Source organism: Rattus rattus, chromosome 1, assembly GCF_011064425.1.
Source record: "Rattus rattus isolate New Zealand chromosome 1, Rrattus_CSIRO_v1, whole genome shotgun sequence".
In the NCBI taxonomy this organism is placed as follows: Eukaryota; Metazoa; Chordata; class Mammalia; order Rodentia; family Muridae; genus Rattus; species Rattus rattus.
The window spans coordinates 23055900-23071445 of record NC_046154.1 but is presented as its reverse complement, the minus strand read 5'-3'; the positions used below and the strand labels follow the sequence as shown (position 1 = coordinate 23071445).

The 15546-nt window shown below is 55.2% G+C and overlaps 1 protein-coding gene across 2 annotated transcripts in view; it reads left to right on the top strand.

Annotated features, from left to right (window-relative positions):
• The window catches only part of Runx3 (RUNX family transcription factor 3), a 57682-nt gene that overhangs the window by 24418 nt on the left and 17718 nt on the right, over positions 1-15546 (top strand). For both annotated transcript variants that reach the window (XM_032896290.1, XM_032896298.1), the window contains exons 2-3: positions 8491-8759; positions 11034-11190. In XM_032896290.1, coding sequence (XP_032752181.1) covers positions 8491-8759; positions 11034-11190 — 426 coding nt within the window. The remainder of the gene's footprint in view (positions 1-8490; positions 8760-11033; positions 11191-15546) is intronic.

Below are 15546 nucleotides of genomic sequence, written 5' to 3'. Positions count from 1 at the left end.
TGGTGGTGGTGATGATGATGATGATGATAGCAGCCCAGGCTAAGAAGACAATTTAGTCCATAAAGTGTTTACTGTGCAAATATGAGGACTTGGGTTCGATTCCCTCAGAACCCACGTTTCAAACAGCAGGTGTGGTAGCACGTGTATCTACAGTCTCAGTGTTGAGGAGGTGGAGACAGGAGGATGCCTGAGACTGCCTGGCCAACCAATTTAGCACTACCAGTAAGCTCCGAGCCAATGAAATATCCTATCTTAAAAAAAAATACGTAAAGTGGAAAGAAATAGAAGAAGACATTAACCTCCGACCTCCACAGGCGTGCACACGCATGTCCATGCAAACCTATCTGCACATGCGCATTTACACACACATAGCAAATACACAGAAGTAAACGGAACCTATTCATTTAAAGAGGAGTTCTTACCCAGGTGGCCCTTCTCCAGAGTGAAGTCCCCTGTTGCCTTAACAGCTTGTCATGTGACATGGCCTCAATAGTCTTCCCCACAACAAAGTCCCCAGGGATGTCACAGGGCCTTAACAGGACAAGTTCAGCAATTCCCTTTCTCCAAGACATCAGCTAGAGGAGCTGTGGTCTCTGAGCTCCTGGCTGCCAGAGCCCCACAACCCGTCTTGAGCACAGGAACCTTTCCCTCTTTCAGGTGCAGGAGACAAAGCTGAGGAAAAAAAACCTGTCACTCTAAGCAGGAGCCCAGTGTCCAGCCCAGGCTAACATTCTGCCTTCTAGGACTGGAGGTGCCTGGAGGGTCCCGTTACCCATGAGTCACCTTTCTCTGAACCGGGCAGGTGGACTGTCACTGTGGAGGACGTGGGAGGCTCGGGGGCAGGGCTAGGGTCTCCTCCCACTTCACCTGCCAGACAAGTCCACTCCCCCATGACGGAGACTCCAAGAACCCTGGAATAGGGCCCTTGTTCTGGAAGAACAAGATAGAAATGGAGTCTTCATCCACGCATGACGCCCCAATGAATCGATTGAGCCGAGGTCACTTACTCCTGCCACTCCATAAATAGGACGTCCGAGGTCAAGGCACTGCAGAGTTGTGGGGGCCGGAGCCACTGTTCCATGATGTCACCTGTCCCTGCGTTCTCCAGAACAGCAGGAAAAGGGCCGTTTCCTTTACAGCTCTCCATGTAAAACCTTCCCAGAGATCTTTGCCTTAATACCTAAGGCCACAGTTAGGAGGAAGTCTGCTAGGAATTAGGGCCATGCATGGGGACCACAGTGGGGACCGTTCACCGGTCAGGAAGTGTGACTGTCACTTCCACGCTCCGCACTTGGGGTTCCCGACAGAGCAGGGCCACTATGGACGTGGGGTGAAAGCTGCTTGCTAGCTCTCAGTTTCTCTAGCCATGGAAAATGACCACATCTACTGTAGGCCGATACATTCTAAGTGTCTTAGGGATGAGGCAGGAGCCACTGTGTCCCTGAAAGAGAGCCCAAGACCCAGAGAAGGAGAAGACCGATGGCCTTTGACTCTGTTCTACATCCCAGGGTCAGGCCAATGACCTATTCCGAGGTTTATAAATGGCACAGTTACAGGACTACCCCACAGCCCAGCCCTGAGGACACGGGCCAGGTCCTCGCTAACCAGGCTGTTCCCGGGCCTTATGCTGTGCTTTCTACTACTTGGTAATAAGGGAGGAGCCTGACCCTGTGCATGCTCGCCTGGCCCAGCAAATAAGGAGCATTGCAGAAGGCAGAGTGGCTAGGGGGACCAGGGGAGAGTGACAGCCCACCGTCGGAGACAGGGGATCCTCGAAGCAAGCTAGCTAACCAGAGAAGCTATGTGGTGAGCTCTGGCTTCAGCTGACAGACCTTGCCTCAGCAAATAAGGTGGAGAGTAAGCAAGGAAGATTCTTGGTGTCAACCTTGGGCCTCTGTGTACCTATACACAAAGAAATATACACAAACATACACATAGGCACAGGCACACTCAAGTGCACACACACACACACACATGCACACACACACACACACACACACACACACAGGCACAGGCACACTCAGGTGCACATACACACATACACACACACACACTCCACCTTTTTGAGTCTGGGAGAACTGAGTTCAAATCTGACTTCTTTGGCATGAGACGCCGTGAGCCCGTGCTCATTCCACAGTAGTTTTGAAGTTCATCTAAGCTACTTTAAGCAACATGAACAACACCCTTCCACCCGACAGGCCCAGCCATGGCATGGGGTAGGTACCTGATCCGTGGGGACTCTGTGGCCAGGAATGTGGTCATATGATTTGGGGGACCCCAAGAAAAATATAATATATATCCTTGTTCAACAAGGAACTAAAGCTTTCAAAGTCGTTGCGGCAGAGCATGCATTCAACATACCGCACGCCCTTCCAAGGAATAGGGCCCTGTGACATGGGGTACAGGTCACACCCTAGGGTGCTGGCACTACCTCAGAGACAGCTGGGTTGCTTAGACCCAGCCCAGGTGGAAGGGCTGACGCTCTTTTCCTTAGCAGCTAAAGGCCTTACGCTGGGGCCAACCCTGTTCCCCGAGCTGCCTGTGGCCAAGAGGGTGACCACTGGGCCCTGCCACTGTCGGTGGTCATGGAGGAGGCATAAAAGGCCGACTGTTCTCCACCTCAGAACGCCTGTTTTTATCTCACGCCATGCATACAGTACACAGCTGCTTTCTTCCCGCAGAGGGCTGCACTTTTTTTTCTTTTCCAAGGGCGACGCTGGCCGCCATGTGGCTTTTATTGCTTGCAGGAATGTCTGCAGCGTTCCTCTGCACCACATAAATGGAGCCGTCATCTTCAGCCTTGTGAGGGAGACCAAGGCTGCTCTCCTTCAAGCCATCGGCCCCTGAGATTAATTAAAGTTTCACAAGGACTGACAGGCATTAAGACCTTTTTGGAGAGGTGGAAAATCCCTAATAGGACCCTGTGGCCCAGGCACTGCTGGGTGGGCTTTGGGGACAGGGGGACCTACAGCCTACCGGGACAGACAAGATCCAGGGACCCAGCCAGCAGGCAGTGGCAGCAGGAGGTGCCCAGACACTACTCAGGCCTAGGCTGTGATCTCGACAGACCCTTCCCTCGCTAGGTCTGGGTTCTGCTATTTGACAATGTCAGAGTCTTGGGTTTGACGTCTTAGGGGCTTCATGAGTGACACTAGAATTCTGAAGCCAACCCAGGACTCTTCTGCCAGGATTCTAATTCTGTCCCACGGCTGTCATTTCTCAAATCTGATTCTTCTCCCTGAGACAGAGTGGCCAGGAACGTGGGCTCTGGGGTCAGGCTGTTTGGATGAAATCCCAGCACTGTGGTTTCCCAGCTGTGCAACTTTGTACAAGTCTCTTAACCTCTCTGGGCTTTCTGTTTTTCTCTTGTAAAATGGACGTGATGACCAAGATCCCAGAAAAAAAAAATACTTCTGGGTGGCGTAAAAGGCATGGGATATATAATGTGACAGAGGTGACTGTCACTTAGAGGTGCTCTTCCTGTCCCTGCCCCCTGCAGCAGTTGCCCCATGCTGTGTGGGCATGGTAGGTGCGGAGCTGAGGGAAAAGGACACATTTCTGTCAAGGGCTTTCTTGGGCTCCAGGGGCACAGTGGGACTCCCCGCTGTGATACAGCCAGCGCCAAGAGGAGTCACTGGGGAGTGGTGCTGTTGAGGTGCTGAGTCCCTGCAGAGGAAGCTCATCCTTCTGGGAGCCCAGGTCATCCTGGGAACGCAGAGAATAAAATGTCGGCCTCTCAGATGGGTGGGCCCCCCGCTGAGCAGGTCAGCAGGTAGTTCAAGAACAAGGGTTCTCGAAGCCTACCCACACAGCAGCCATGGGAGGCAGAGACTGCATTGCCTGGCTGGACCAACTCCCTCCAGATGTAGAGGCTACAGCAGGGCTTCCTTTCCATCCCTAAGACCCAATGGGTTCCCTCAAGCCTGCCTCCTCAGAGCTAATCTGCATCCAGATAGGACAGATAGGAGGGAATGGGGGTCCTCTATCCCCTAAAAGGCGCCCGGACTCAGAGTGCAGGAATGGCTTGTAGGTGTTGAGCACAGAAAAAGTCCGTTGGGTGTCCGGTGTCCCCTTGGCTGGAGGGCCAGCTAACCCAGGATATGTCCTTCCCCGTCGTCCCTGTTGTGTGCCGAGGTTGCACCCTCCCTCCCTCAGGCTCTGAAGGCAGCCCACCTGGCCCCTACTTAGGACCCGGAAGCACTGCACTAGGCAGGGGCAAGCTCAGCCCAGTCTGCACCCCGCCCTTTTCCTCAGTTTTTCAAGAGGCACTTCCTGTGTCCTCCAGGTTTGAAGGCTCTGCTGATGCCCCGTTTCATCACACCGAATGGGCTAAGCAGCTACAGAGGACCGCAGTGTATCTCAAAGGCCAGCGGCCTGTCTGACTCTTAGTCTGGTCTCTGGTCTTCTAGCTGGACCCATTTTAGGACCAGCACTCCCTCCCCAGCCCACCACCATTATGACAGAGCCAGGAAAGGTGTCCCATCTCCCAGCTCTCCCTCCCTCCCCTCCCGTCCTACCTCTAAGTCCAGTTCTAGTTCTGTAATTGGAAAACCCACCCACCCATTCCTCCTCTCAAGTCAGGAGATGTGACCCAGTGTTGGAACCTCTGAGGTGGAATCTCTACCTCTTGGGAGATCGCTCCTCAGTTAAGTTACAGTACCGTGATCTGTCGCTGGTTCTGACCGGTTCAGTATGTGTGCACTGACAAGGTACAAGACGTATTTGTATTTCGATATTTATACCATGCATGTGGCTGACTACACACATCTGAAAACTGGATGCGGAGTTTGGTTTGCTAACAGCCTTTTCTAGCTTTCTCTTTCTCAGCCTAGGGTGGGCGGCTCACTGCCCCTCTCCTCCTAGCAGGAACCCCTCATCCCCCTCCCCCAAGAAAAAGTGTTAGAAAGATGTCCTTGTGGATAGGAAAGTTCCCTGAGAGTTCTAGGGACTGCTTGAAGGCAGGGTCCACACTGGGTCCCAGGTCCAGAATGGAGAAGTTCAGTTTCTAGAAGGAACAGACACCTCTGGGGGAGAGAAAGGGACTATGATGTCCATGGTGAAGGTCACTTACTTAGGTCAGGGCTGCGCGTGGGAGGGCGGTAGTGAGAGTCTGGGAGCCTGGAAGGCAAGAAGTCCCTTGAAGGTTGCCCCCAATGCTGGCTCCATAGAAAAGCGGGCACCAGAAGGTCTTTGGCAGCAGTGGACCTCAGGCCAGCCTAGGAGGAAGGAGGAACAAGATGGCCATAGTCACGGCCTAGGCTCCGAGTCCTGGCAAGCTCTGTAGAAGCTACAACCAGATGGATGGTTTAGAGTTGAGGGTGTGACACTTGCCAAAGACACTTGGCATGATAGGGCATCCTTCTGTAGGCCTGTGCCAAGTGCTTTCCACAAGAGCCCAGGTACAGCTCTTGTCCCTGTACAGATGAAAGGAAGGCTCAGGGATATCTGATGCAAGGTCCCTGGACTAGAGGGATTGGGGGAAGCAGACTTAACAGAGTCAGAAACAGCTGTGCCAAGACCTACCCTTCCCAGACTCTAGACTCCCAGGGTATCAGACCCACTTGGTCCTTTTCCTCAGAGACAGAGGCAACACTGCACAGCCAAGAAGCCATTAGAGTCTTCTTCTAGCTGGGAGTTCCTCCCAAGATAAGAACCTGCTGGAGATGACCCGGGCTGTCCAATTTACACTGCAACGAACATGTAGGTGAGAAAGAAGCCTTGATCTCTGCTTCCTGTCCCTGTAGGGGACACGGTGAGGCGCTCTTAGATGGGGCATTTGCGAGAAGGCAGACTGTTTTCCATAGGTGGGACAGAAAGGGAGACGGAACATATTGCGCCGTGGGGAAGGGAGAGGGGAAGGGCGATGGGTCCTGGTTAGTGGCAGTCCTTCTCCTGGTCTGAAAAGTTGACAATGCATAGATAGTTCTAGGTGTGTCGGTCCAGAGAAGAAGGAAGCTAGTTCGATTCTAGACAGGCATAGGGATGAAAGTCTGCGCCTTCTGTCCTACTCTCAGAATGGGTCTCGGAACAGAACTAAGGAAACTGTGCGGTGCATTTCTGTTGAAGAGAGAGTTCTGCAGGTCGCAGGCCCTTCGGTGCCTGAGACTCCAGAGAAGGCCATTTCTTCCTGAGAATCCGGGCAGGCAGCCCTCGGCACCATCCGTTTATCTGATATGTGACCACAGGTATAAAGGAGCCAGGCGCGCACTCTCCAGAAGTAGTTCTTCCCCCGACGACGCCTGGTCGGTCCCTTGGAAAACCCGGGCTGCACGCTCTGCATCTGACCGGGCAACAGAGCAGCCAGCAGGACGCCAGCGCCAACTAGTGGATGGTTCTCGTCATTGCTTCAGCCCGGGCGACCCTGCACCCTCGACCTCAGGCTGCGTGCTCAGAGGTCGAGGGGCACTTCCCCAACTCTTGGTTCTGGTGCCCACACTGGGCCGGCGTCTTCCGAGGGTTGTAGCTGAGTCCTGGTCCAGGGTCAGCTGTCGGGTCTTCCCTGTAGCCCCAGTTTCGGGAGACCGGGTTATTAATTTGTTGTAAGGTCAGAAATAGATATCAGGCGGAGGGATTAGTTAAACCGGGCAGATGCAAACTGGAATCACTTAAGAAATCGAATTTACACATCACAGAGGCGGCCAGTCACGGCCCGCAGGCGCTCGAGGGCAGAATAGATACCTCGTCGGTCGCGGGTGTGGGTCCTACCTGGTGGTTAGCAGTGCTCCCTCTCCGGGAGAACCCCTGAGGGCCCTTGCATCAGGGCCAGGCTCCCTGGATTTCTTCTGGTTCTGAGACTGTTTCCATAGCGGCGCAAGGCCTAGTGATGCGCAACTCCGAATCTTAGGTTCTCAAAAATGTCCAGCAAGGACCTTCACTGTCCTTGCTTCCTTGGTGACCTGAGGCCCTGGCATAAGGCTCAGAGAGGAGCAGAAGACAATTCTGGCGCTCCTTAGATTCAGGACAGAGCTGGTACCCCGCCATCATGCACCCAGGGCCTGATTTCGTTTTTTGACAAAATGGAGTGTGCTGGGCTGAGGTCAGAGCCAGGCTTAGGTCTCGACGCTTTCCCAGTCGGGTCCCAGATTGTGTCGCTTCTGGGTCTTGAAATTGGTCGTTGTAGACAGATCCACCGCCACTGCCAACGAAAATGCAGTCGAATTTCCAAAGCACCGAGGGAAACATGTGCGTTCGTTGCAGCTGTCCAGGGAGGAGCGCGCGGAGTGAGGGCGGCCGTCAGTGACTGTGGGCCCTTTAGCTGTATGTACACCCATGCCAGGCTTAGGAGACGGGACAGGGAAGATTTGCTGTCATTTCCCCCCAGGAGGGGCTGGGCCACCAGGCAGAATAACAATGGAGACCCCAGGGTCGAATTCCCACAGGGCACTTGACAGCGCTGTGGACTCAGCGGACTAAGGCCGAGAAGATGATGGCTCGGCCCTGGGAGGACCCCTTTCTATCCACGGGGAGAAAGCGGTCCGGCTGCTCGCTAAGTCATGGACAGTTTTCTTTCTGTCACAGACCCGCAACCACTTCCACTACACCGGACGGTATACTGCGTGCGTGTGTGGTGGGGTGATATGACTCCAAAATGCACACCGTTGTAGGCCCTGTTGTGTTTTTCAAAGAGCCACGAGCTGCCTCGACAGAGAACAGCTCCACTAGGCCTGCGCGATCCTGAAACCAGTTTTGAGTGGGCAGGAACAGGGTGGTTGTCCCCATCCCACTGCTGGTCTGTGTGACAACCCCCATTCTGTCTGCCTCGAAGGTTGACACAGAGGCCACAGAGGCGAGGGCCAAGGCCGCGCAGAGCTGTGGAATCCTTCGTGGGGTGGAAACTCTAGGGTCAAAATCGTTTGTGGAGTAGAGGGAGTGAGGAACCAGTCTTTGGGTGTCACCGCGGTGACCAGCTGAGGGTGCAGGTTCCGGGCTGCGGTGACTTAGAGTTGAAGCAGCCAGGCTGCGACTCGAGGGAGGGGAACCGAGGCGCACCCAGGAGGCTGGAAACCGATTTCTGCCCAGGTCGCAGCGGCTGCTCCTGACTCCAGGGGACCGCGGCTTCCGCGCGGCTCCCGGGACCCGGGCGTCTAGACCCTCCAGGGCGGAGCCTGGCCCCTGCTTGGCTCGCGCGGGCCCGAGCCACCCGGTCCTCCACGGCGAACCCCGAGCCTGGGGGCTGCGATTGGCTGCGCCCCGCGTCGCTCGCACGGCCCCGCCCCGAGGCCCCGGGTACTAACCCCGCGCGGGCGGCCGCGGCGCCGCCACTTGATTCTCTAGGATCCAGGCTGGGGCCGCGGCCGCTGAGTCGGTGGGGCGGCCGCGCGCGCGGGATGCGGGACTAGCGGGCGCGCGGCCGACCGTCGGGGCGTCCCCCCTCCCGGCGACGCCCCTCCCCCGCGCTGGCCGGGCCCCGAGCCGCCGCCTTCCCGCCTCCCGCTTCCCGCGGCTGCGGCCGCCCGCGCCCTGACGGCCGCGGCATGCGTATTCCCGTAGACCCGAGCACCAGCCGCCGCTTCACTCCCCCCTCCACGGCCTTCCCCTGCGGCGGCGGCGGCGGCGGCAAGATGGGCGAGAACAGCGGCGCGCTGAGCGCGCAGGCGGCCGCGGGCCCCGGCGGCCGCACCCGGCCCGAAGTGCGCTCGATGGTGGACGTGCTGGCCGACCACGCGGGAGAGCTCGTGCGCACCGACAGCCCCAACTTCCTCTGCTCCGTGCTGCCCTCGCACTGGCGCTGCAACAAGACGCTGCCGGTCGCCTTCAAGGTGAGTGCAGGGGCCGAGCCGGGAGGACACCGGAGAACCTGGGCGCCCCCAATGCAGGAGCCCAGACAGGGGAGGACTTGGGGAGACCTAGCTGCTAGGACAAGGAAGGGGATGTCACCCAGCTGGCAAGACACCGGCGTGGTGTACCCGGGCGCCCCTACTGCAGGATCCCACTCCCGGAAGGACCCCCCGCTGGACTCCAGGCGACCCCGCAAGACTCAGAGAACACGGGAGGTACTGGGGTGGGAGGAAAGGGGGTCACCCGGCTAGCAGAACACAGGAGTGCCTGGTCACCCACGCTGCAGGAGCCCAGGCCCGGCAGAACATGAAAGGAACCTGGGTGTCCCCGCTGCCTGAGCCCGGGTCCAGAGAGAAATATGGTGACATCAGTCAGGAGAGATACCAGAAGGGCGTCCAGGAGAACTGGGCGTGGGGAGTACTCCCGCTGCTCCCACTGCAAGAGCCAGTACCCGGAACCCCGCGCTGAGAACGGTGCACCGCGGCCTCGCTGCCCGCAGGACACGGAGACTTGGGGCGCTCCTTCTCGGTTGCACTGACAGCTTGACGGGGCCATACCCCGCTCCACCTGGCCTTCGCAGGGCCCTGCACAGTGCATGGAAACCGGTGGGCTGGGACTTCCAGATTCTTTGGCACAGCCTAACCCGTAACCGGGATGAGGACCGCCAGAGCTGGGCGAGGACCCGGGAGGTGTGGGGGGTGCAGAGGGCGAGGAGGGCCTGGCCTACCCCGCGGCAGGCGCCGAGCCTCCTGCAGAAACACTTCCTTCCCACACTCTCAACGTCGCCGGCCGAAATTTTGCACAGGGCGACCGTAGGCCGGTCCTAAAGGGCTGCCTCCGACCTTCTGCATCCCTAATGATAGGCAGAGCCTTGGGGAGCGCCTCCATCCTGTTAGCCCGGAGTCCTTCAGAGAATTTACTTTTTCAACTATACCAGGGATAGGCAACTGTTTCGTTTTCTTCTTTCTTTCTTTTTCTTTTCTTTTTGTAAGGGGGGCAGCCAGATGAAACGAAAACGCCTTGGTTTTCCCCTAAACCTCTCGCAGCTGCCGTGTGAAAGGGCAGAGTAGGAAGGACAGCGGCTGGGGAGGTAGTGATGCCCGAGGTGGCTGGAAACGCCGGCTGCAGGCAGCTGAGGTCCTCCTTGCTCCCATTAAGATTTCAAATTGGGGGGTTGGGGATTTGGCTCAGTGGTAGAGCGCTTGCCTGGGAAGCGCAAGGCCCTGGGTTCGGTCCCCAGCTCCGAAAAAAAGAAAAAAAAAAAAAAAAGATTTCAAATTGGAAAGGGGGGGAAAAAAGACTAGTGACTCTTTGAGGTCTCCCGGGTGACATCTTAAAATACCAGCGGGGGAAATCTCCCGGGGAGGAGGGGAGGAGGGGAGGAGGGGAGGAGGGGGAGGAGACCCGTGTGACTGTAATCGTCAGATCGGAGGTTTTACTGTCACTTGGAGCTTAAAAGGAATCTTTGAAATTAAAAGAAGACAGGATGTTGACAGGAAATCTGGCCTTTTTAATCAGACCCCAAACATTTTCTCCTTGAAATCTTTACCATCTGGATCTCCAGTCCCTGCACACGGCAGCCACGTTTAAATGGCTGTGACTCTGTTTAAAGTCTGGTTCAAAAAGCATCTGCCTCTTGATGCGCCTTGGGTGGGAAGGAAGGGGGGGAGAGATGACATTTAAGGGACATCTCCGCCCACCCATCCAACAGTTCCCAGCAGGTACAAGCTCAGTTATCGAAACCACCCGGCCTCTGGCCCCAGGTTTTCTAGATCAACTTGCAAAACAGCAGTTTGGTTTGCATTTTGCATTTTCTCTGCAGAACGAATCCAGGCTCCGCTGAGGCCATCTAACTGGGCCTTGGTCACACTGCAGGACCATATTTCGTACCCCAAAGGGCCAATGCTTTAACTGATTGCAAGGGTTAGCCCCGTTGCCGATTCTTTGGCGGAGAGCAGTGTAGCCTCCTTGCCGCCCCACCCTTACCTGTGACCTTGCTGATTGACAGCTCTGTCTTAGACCTAATTTAATAAAAACGGGTGCCTTCTTGGGGCTCTCATCAGTCACTGGATCCAAGATTTGGGTATGGGGGTTAGAAAGTTCATCATTTTGGGTTTGGTTGTGTTGGGAACGGATCTACACACCATTAAGCCTCTACCACCCCGGACTCAGAACTCCTCAGCGAGCCTGGGACCCAGGCGGGCAGCTGCGTGAGCCCCTCCGTTTGGCCTTCCTAAGCGGTCCTCTTTCCTCAGGTGGTGGCACTGGGGGATGTTCCTGATGGAACGGTGGTGACGGTGATGGCGGGCAATGACGAGAATTACTCCGCCGAGCTGCGCAACGCTTCCGCTGTCATGAAGAACCAAGTGGCCCGCTTCAACGACCTCCGCTTCGTGGGCCGCAGCGGGCGAGGTGAGCAGGAGGAACTCTGGGATGGCAAAGGTGGGGATAGGAATTGGGGGAAACCTCTGGGTCTCAGGAAGAGCCCCGGAAACAGATCTGCAGGCCCGGTGCTGTCTGGTAGCAAGTCTCCCTCCGGGAGGCAGCACACCGCCCTTTTATGTGGATAGGTCTGTGATCTCTTACTAGTATAGGGGAGTTTTCTCCCAGGTTCTAGGGTTTAGCAACTTCTGTAGCCTCTGGTGCTCTTCTTTCCCCATTAGCATCTGTGATCTCACAAAAGATGCTGAGGGAAGTTCCTGTGTGCGCAGCTCAAGAAGGGTGTAGATGTCTTTCAGTTGGGGCTGAGGCGTCCCAGCCACTCTCCGCAGGGGGATAGGAGTTCTCTGTGATCTCCCAGGCACGCAGTCTCCCCAGAGCTCAGGTTCTTTCAAAAAGAGAATTCCGAGTGGGGTGATGGATGTTGGAAAGAGAAGTTTGAAGGCTGCGCCGCGTCTCAGCCCCAGGCTCACGCTGGCTGACCTGCCCCAGTCTGATCCACCCTGGTAGTAGCAAGAAAGCGGGACCAGACGCCGCTGTGGCTGCCGCCAGGGGCTGTTGAGTGGGAGGTTGCTGGGACCCGAAACCCGTCATCACGTAACTTTGGGGTGGAGGCGCCCTCCCTGTTCCCATGCCCTGAGGATAGGGGGATCTGCGGCTTTAAGCCTGTGGCTGAGCAATCTCCTTCCCGAGCTCTGGGAGCCCTCCGGGTTAGGAAGTGAGCCGGCTCCTGGCTGCTACGGCTGGGGCGAGATGGTACTTTTCAACACCAATAAACAAGACCTTCTCAAGGTTGGAGTTCCCTGGGAGCTGCCAGCCTACTCCCACCGGGCATCTGGGCACCATTTTGTGCGCTGCAGCCGTTCAGTATATACATACAAATGTCAAACATATTTTTTACTTTTCGGCATTAATTAGAACCAGGGTGTTATTTGCATGTAATAACTGTTTACTTGTTACTTTTTATGAAACTGAAATAGTTTACATTCTTTCGAACATTTCCTGTTCCTGTTGGCCCCCTTCCCCGCGCACAGATTTCTTTCAAACGTAGCCCTTAACTGGTTGCAGGTTGATGGGTGGAAAATGTTTGCTTTTATGAATTAAGCTTTCCTTGCTGCTCCTAATTAGTCTCCAAGCCCCCTTTGTCATCCCCAGTCCCTGAGCCCTTTGCAACTTAATCGAAGGCCTGGCCCTGAGTGGCACGTCACGGGTATAGGGTCCAGGTGACGGGGATTCATTAGCGCATAGTCCCTAGGGAAGTTGGTAGAAAGTGAAGTGGGATCCCTGAACCCCACAAGGTACTAGACACTCAGAGCTCCCCTCTCCCTCCATGCTGTTCCCTCTCCTGGGAGGTGGGGAGGGGGGAGAAAAAATGGCTGATCCTCTAACTTACTGTGGCCTCTCCGCTGTTGGGAAGCACTTTTGCTTTATTTTGAGGCAGTCTCACACATGGTGTAGTCTAGGCTGGCCTGGGAGTTGTTATGTCGCGATTAACCCCAGATTGTCAGTGCCGCCTCAGCCCCCCAAATGCTAGGGTGGCAGGTGTGTTCTACCACACCCAGCCCACAGATGATCGCTCAGTGAATTGTAACCCCAGATCCAAGGCCCCTCATCACTGAACTGCGTGCTCTTGGATCTTTTGGTCCTGGAGGGGAGGAGGAAGCCCCATGACATCCCCATGCCCACAGAACTCAAGACAAAGCTCTCGGCTTCTGGTTTTCCCGTCTGAGCTAGGGCGGCTGACCTTGGCTTGAGTACCAAGCCAGCTAGGGACTTGCTGGATGGCGTTAGGAAACTGACTTAACCTCTCTGTGCCTCCATTTCCTTATCTGTGAAATGGGGGGGTGATAATAGCACATTTTAATGAGATGGGGGGATTAAAGACACTAGTATAAGTGTATGGGTTCTCAGAGACTGAGGTCCAGGTACATGAGAGAGATTTTGTACTTTCAATGGTTGGCACTAGAAGAGCCTTTGAGGTCTCTTTGAGCGCTGATACTCACTGAGTCTCTGATTGCAGTGTGGTTTGGCCGGGGGTGGGGGAAACCCAGAAGGTGTGCGCTGTTGAGTGGAAGAAGTAGAGGTGCTAGTGTGAGGAGGGTGGTGAGGAGGTCCAGAGGGCATGGTGCCACAGCTCTGCCATGCCTGTCCCACCAATTGGGAAATCCCTGCCTGAAAACCTGCCTGGGACTGACACCAAGAGCCACTTTAGGTCGGGCTAGAGGACCCAAGAATTTTGGCTTTTTTTTTTTTTTAATCCTGATTTCTGTCTGAATCCCAGAACCCTTTCCAAAAAGGAAAGGCATGCATTAGCACCCGGCATGCACCAGTACCCCGGTACTCTCACAATACTGCAGGTGTGAACGGAAAGGAGTGTTAGCCAGCCAGCGCCTAGGCCAGCCGCTGCACCGCCCCCTGCCCTCAATGTCTCCTAATCCGCACCTCAGCTTCCTTCAGGGGCCACGGTCACCTTCTACCAGCAATCGCCAATCTCCGTCATTCCGTAGTAGCTCCAAAGAAAAGCCATTCATTGCAGATGCGGATCTGAATATGTAAATGACCCAGTGAGACTCCGCCTCCTCCACGCAAGCAGTGGGACAGCACTCGCTTCACAGAACCCCCTCAACACGGGATGGGATGACAGGACTCAAAGTGAGAATGTGACCTAGTGTCCTGTGTGTGGCCTGTGCCAGGATTTGCTGGAGATGGGGAAATTCTCTAGAGTAGTGAGGAGGGTTTTTTAGGGGGGCGGGGTGTTCTGTTTTGGCTGTTTTTCAGAGCTGGGTTTCAAAGCCTGGTCCCTCCAGACAGAAACAAAACAAGACCCCCATCCTCTGAAAAATTCAGTAGTTATCAAAAGAACCCACAATTTTGCTTTCGTTTAGGTAAAATTGAGTTAGGTTTATGGCTTAGGAAGTTTTGTTGTTGTTGTTGTTTGTGGTGGTAGTTTTTTTTGTTTTAAGTACATTTTTCCCTTCTAGGAAAAATTCTTTGTAGCCCTATGTAGTGTTAGGCGTGTGTGTGTAACACACACACACACACACACACACACTCATCTGTCCACATGTGCATTAACTCTAGTGAGCACACATCCACCCAAGGGCTGCTGCTCTCCTGCCCCTTCACCACGGCAAATCCCCAGTTTGTCTTCTAGGCACGGAGGAGTCTCAGCGCACCCTGTCATTAACTGGCTAAGAAGCAGCAGAAGTGCGTGAAGAGAAGCTTGGGGTGAGAGCTGTAGGTGCAGCCTGTTGGGACCACTAGACAAGGGATTAACAGGTCTTGCTGAAGCTGGGGGTGGGGCTTACGGAGCTGAGGCGAGGCCCCAGGAACCCCGCCCTGTGGGCGGGGCTTATCCCAATCATACTTCCTGCCCCTCTTGAGGCTGCTGATTGGTCAGGGCTGCAGTGTATACCACACACCTGAACCGGACAGCCTTTCTACACCCACCCACAACCCCCACCAGCTAGGCTAGCCTACACAGTTCCATGGTCTCAACTCCTGGCCTTGTGACCTGGCCCCATAGCATGGTTGGGGCTCCTGCCCAGCCAGCCACGTCCTTCATCTTCCTCTCAGCTTTCTGCACCAGACAGATGCTCACACTGGGCACCACTAAGGGGAGGACTGGGAACTGGGGGCAGCGTGGTCCACTATCTTTTTTAAGGTTTCTTGCTCTTAGCCCCAAACCTGATGTCCTGACTCCCTTTCTGCTCTGTGGGTGGTTGAGATCTGCTGGTGAGCTCAGGAGTGGCGTGTGGTTTGTTTCCTGGGGCAGGGTGGCAGGTGTATAGTTGTGTGTGTGATTGTGGGTCCTGCTTAGATACTGTGTGAACTGGCAACCACAGCCCCTCTGTGAGCCTCAGTCTTTGCATCTGGAAAATTGGTGCATTTAAAATATTTAATTCAGTCTCTATCATACATAGGGTGGCATCCTGGGGACTGGGAGTAGGATGGGAGAGATAGGGAAACACTCTGGTTCCTGTGTGCTTGTGCTTGTGCTTGTGCTTGAGAGAGAGAGAGAGAGAGAGAGAGAGAGAGAGAGAGAGAGAGAGAGAGAGAGAGAGAGAGAGAGAGAGAGAGAGAGAACAGGCAGATTCTGAAGTGAACTTTGTGAACTTTGCAAAGGAACTTTATACAGGTCCTGGGGCAGGAGGCACATGGAGCTGTGGAGGGGAACAGCTACATTTAGCCATGGAGGAGAGGATCATGGTATTTTGGTTTTCTGTGGAACAGACAGCATAGTAAGCTCTGGCAGTGGTTCTGGTGACGATCATAACATTGACTGTATGAGGAACATCAAGAGTATTCAGAGAAATCAAGGAGGACTGC